This window comes from Dinoponera quadriceps, unplaced genomic scaffold, assembly GCF_001313825.1.
Source record: "Dinoponera quadriceps isolate SergipeBrazil2010 unplaced genomic scaffold, ASM131382v1 scaffold1120, whole genome shotgun sequence".
Lineage (NCBI taxonomy): Eukaryota > Metazoa > Arthropoda > Insecta > Hymenoptera > Formicidae > Dinoponera > Dinoponera quadriceps.
Window position 1 is genome coordinate 1,148 of NW_014555193.1, and position 3,552 is coordinate 4,699.

Sequence of the window (3,552 nt, forward strand, 5' to 3'; positions counted from 1 at the left end):
TAAATATTTATCAAGGAATATTGGAGCGATTACTCGAATGTAGCACATTGGAAGAAAAAAATGTTACATTCAAACAATATTCAGCTAATTCAAGTAAGAGAAATTATTCTAATACTCCGCGGCAAATATTTACTTGGACGGCTTCGAGATACGCAAATAGTCTTATCGGCGTCGCATTTACAGCGAGAAAAACGAGCCGCTCGAGCGGATGTGCGATGAATGTCATTGATGATGTTCGCAGGCTCGGATCTCCTCGTTAAATGCGCGCTATTATACCGTAAATAATCCGTGTCACCCGCTCATCCGCTTTTGCTCTCTTTTTACGAGTAAACCCGTTAATTGTCGCACATCAAGGTTGCAATCTACGTACACGCTTCTGTCTCTCGCTCTCTTTTTATCTCCCTCTATCTGTCTGTTTACATGTTGCCGCGATCACGATTTCACCGCGCTTGATGTTCCCCCGCTGGATGTTCCAATTTCAGTACGGCGCCGGAGGCAGATCGAATCAATTAGCGGCATCAGCACCTCGCGTCAAGCTGCGAAGGGCTTGCCAACAGCAACAGCATCATCAACATTACCAACTTGCTCAGCGGCCCTTCGTCTCGACGTCCGCGAATTGCCGCGGCGATGAGCCGCGGCCCAGAACGATGCCGGCGAAGCCGGCCACCAGGATCAGCGACAATCCCAAGGGCAGTCTCAAGCAGCGATCGGCGATGGTCACGTCGACGGCCTCGGCGTTGCCCAGCAACGTCACTCGGCACTTTGTCAGGACCATGAACGGCGGTTACCTCAACAACCCGGAGTCGCCGTACGTCAGCCACCATCAGCAGGCCATCCGCGACTACCTGAACCAGACGATGCCGTTGCCGGCGCAACGACACTTGCGAGCGCGAGATCGAGCGATCTACCAGGCCACCGGTGGCAGGAATAACCTCGTTGACAGATCGTGCACCGTCGCCGCGGACGTCGGCACGACCGGCGATCATCGTCGTGCTGCACGTGGTCAAGGTGGCAGGTTGCAGCAGAGGCATAGCGTCGACGCCGGCTGCATAGACCAGCGGAAGTTGTCCTCCACGTGCGACAGGTCGAAGTTCTTGGACAGTAGCAGCCAGAGGCACGGCGTGATAGCCGCGTCCGTCTACAAGGAGCTCTGCAATGGGTCTATCGGGTGGTGAGTGCGCGTGCGGCGGGGGTGTTTCTCGGGGGCGAAGAGCGACGATTAGAGCAGGACGGTCGCGGGTCGCTTTGTTCTCGAACGAGATCCCGCGGCTCGAGAGCGTGGGGAGTTCAAGCACGCGTATGTCGGGATTTCTTTTTCTTCTCTTTCGCCGACGAGGACCTTTACACGTGCGCGACGAAACGTCCCGGGGGATTTTTTTCTCATCTGTACGCGACCGGGGGATAAATCGAGTTCTCTCGACTTACGCTTTCGAAGGAGACGCGGAAGATTACAGAAAATTTCTGCACTTACTCCGACGGAAGAGAGATTGTAATCTGGAATGTGTGTGTGTGTATGTATTCGGCGAGTGAATTTTTATAGGAAATATTTGCCTTCTACAATCCCCACACCGCGGCGTGAGGAGTCATTTTTGTAACGGCGGTTTTTACGAGACGGGAACAGTGGGTGCGCGCGTGTATGTGTGTATGTATGCGTGAAAATAAAATTAATGTCAATTCAAGACTCGCATTTTTATATAAAGCAAGAATATATAATCTTATATGGAGATAAAACTTGCTCTTATACATGAAGACATTCTATATAGTTCCATTAAAAATATCATATTCTTGTCATTTCGGAATAATTTTTATTGAAGGGAAAAAATATTGGACAGAAGGAACGATATCTTCAAACTGATACAATTTCTGCTTTGAAGATATCGTCCTTTTTATCCAATATTTTTCTTTTCGATTTATGAAAATTATTCTTGAATAACATAAATCTATTGTTAATGGAACTATATAGAATTTCATGCATAACAGCGTTTTATCTTTCTATAAGATTATATATTCTTGCTATATAAAAATGTGAGTCTTGAATTGATACTAATGTTGTTACTGTGTGTGCAATTCTATTCGGCGAGAACGGATTCGAGGAAATCATCATCGGATGATGTTCGCTTCCGCCAACGTTGACTAAACTTTAATCCGAGCTTTAACTCTCGTCAAAACGAGAACTCAAATTCAGATTAAGATTTAATCAACGTTGATAGGAACGAACATACGAAGAATCATGCGGTCGGCTCGCGAACGATCTTCTCGGGATTCGTTTGCTCATTCTCCCGGAAGCGAGAGTCGCCTGGCGCGCGCCAGCAGCATATGGTTCCTAAGTAAATAAGCAAATTTTGCACGATGCGAATGTATAATTAACGCTACCGAGTGTGTCGCGCGCCTCTCAACATTTCCGTTTCCCACGGGGATCAACGGTTTTCGCGGTTTACTCCGGCCGGTGAGCGCCCGAAGTAAAGTTCGCTAGTAAAAACGATCTCTCTATAGCTCCCTCTCTCTCTTTCTCTTGCAGTTTCTAAGGCCACGACTACCTCAATTTTTTATATAACGTAAAGTATCGGAAATACGAAATGTGGGAGATGAGCGTTCAGACACGTATGCAAATGCTCACCTTCTCCCTCTCGCTCTCTATTTCTCGCGCGCGCCAGTTCGATGACGAAGATGTGACAATAACCGTGAATAACCGCGGAGACTCTACTACGAACGGAAAGTTCGATTCATTTTCGATAAACAAGCGGAAACTATGAGGACGTAATACGGAAATCGCGCGGGGCCTCCCCGGAGCGGAGATCGGCCCGTGGGAATCCGGAGAATACGTAGGAAGCTTAGGACATAAGGCCGAGTTAGTGGGGCGCACACCGATGATATATTCCGAGTTGACATACACACACACGCACACACACACACACACGGCGGGGCCATAGCGGAGCGCGCGCGACACACATTTTTCTACATTTTATTTATATGTCCGACGCGGGCTATGTCGGCGAACACGTACACCGTACATTATACATACCGTATCCGGCAGTCGCCTCGATGTACAAATTCCATTGAATCATATACCTTTGTCGCAATTGTTCGTGATGTGCAACTCCTTTGTGCGCACCAATGGCGTGCGACTTGTGGTATACTGTACATGGCGTGTGCAAATAAAATTTTTCACAATAACGGACCAGACTTACCAGTGTGTTCACTACCTTCGCAACACTCGAACATTGCGTTAAGATTATAGAGAGGTTACGATCTTACACAATTTTAATGAGAATGTTACTGATATGTAACCATTAACTTTACAATATAATCTTACGTTGTAATATTGTCGGAAGGATAATGGAATCTTGTTTCAATATTTCAGTAACTTTACGCGCAATCATCTCACATTTCACGTATGCTGGAAATATTACAAAAACTATGACGTATGGTTTAATATTAATAATTGAATTTGATATGCGCATTTTCGTATTTCGAAAATTATTTTTCTATTTATTCAGAAATTAGATTAAATTTAACTTACTAACTCAGTAGATTGTCTGCGAGGTTTCTTAT

At 46.2% G+C, this 3,552-nt stretch overlaps 1 protein-coding gene across 1 annotated transcript; it reads left to right on the forward strand.

The window, feature by feature from the left end:
- Positions 1-467: 467 nt before the first annotated feature.
- On the forward strand, positions 468-1,171 carry LOC106743391 (the record flags this gene model as incomplete). Its single annotated transcript, XM_014617172.1, has 1 exon — positions 468-1,171. A coding segment is annotated over exon 1 (704 nt), but the record flags the coding sequence as incomplete, so codon positions are not given.
- Between the last annotated feature and the right edge of the window lie 2,381 nt (positions 1,172-3,552).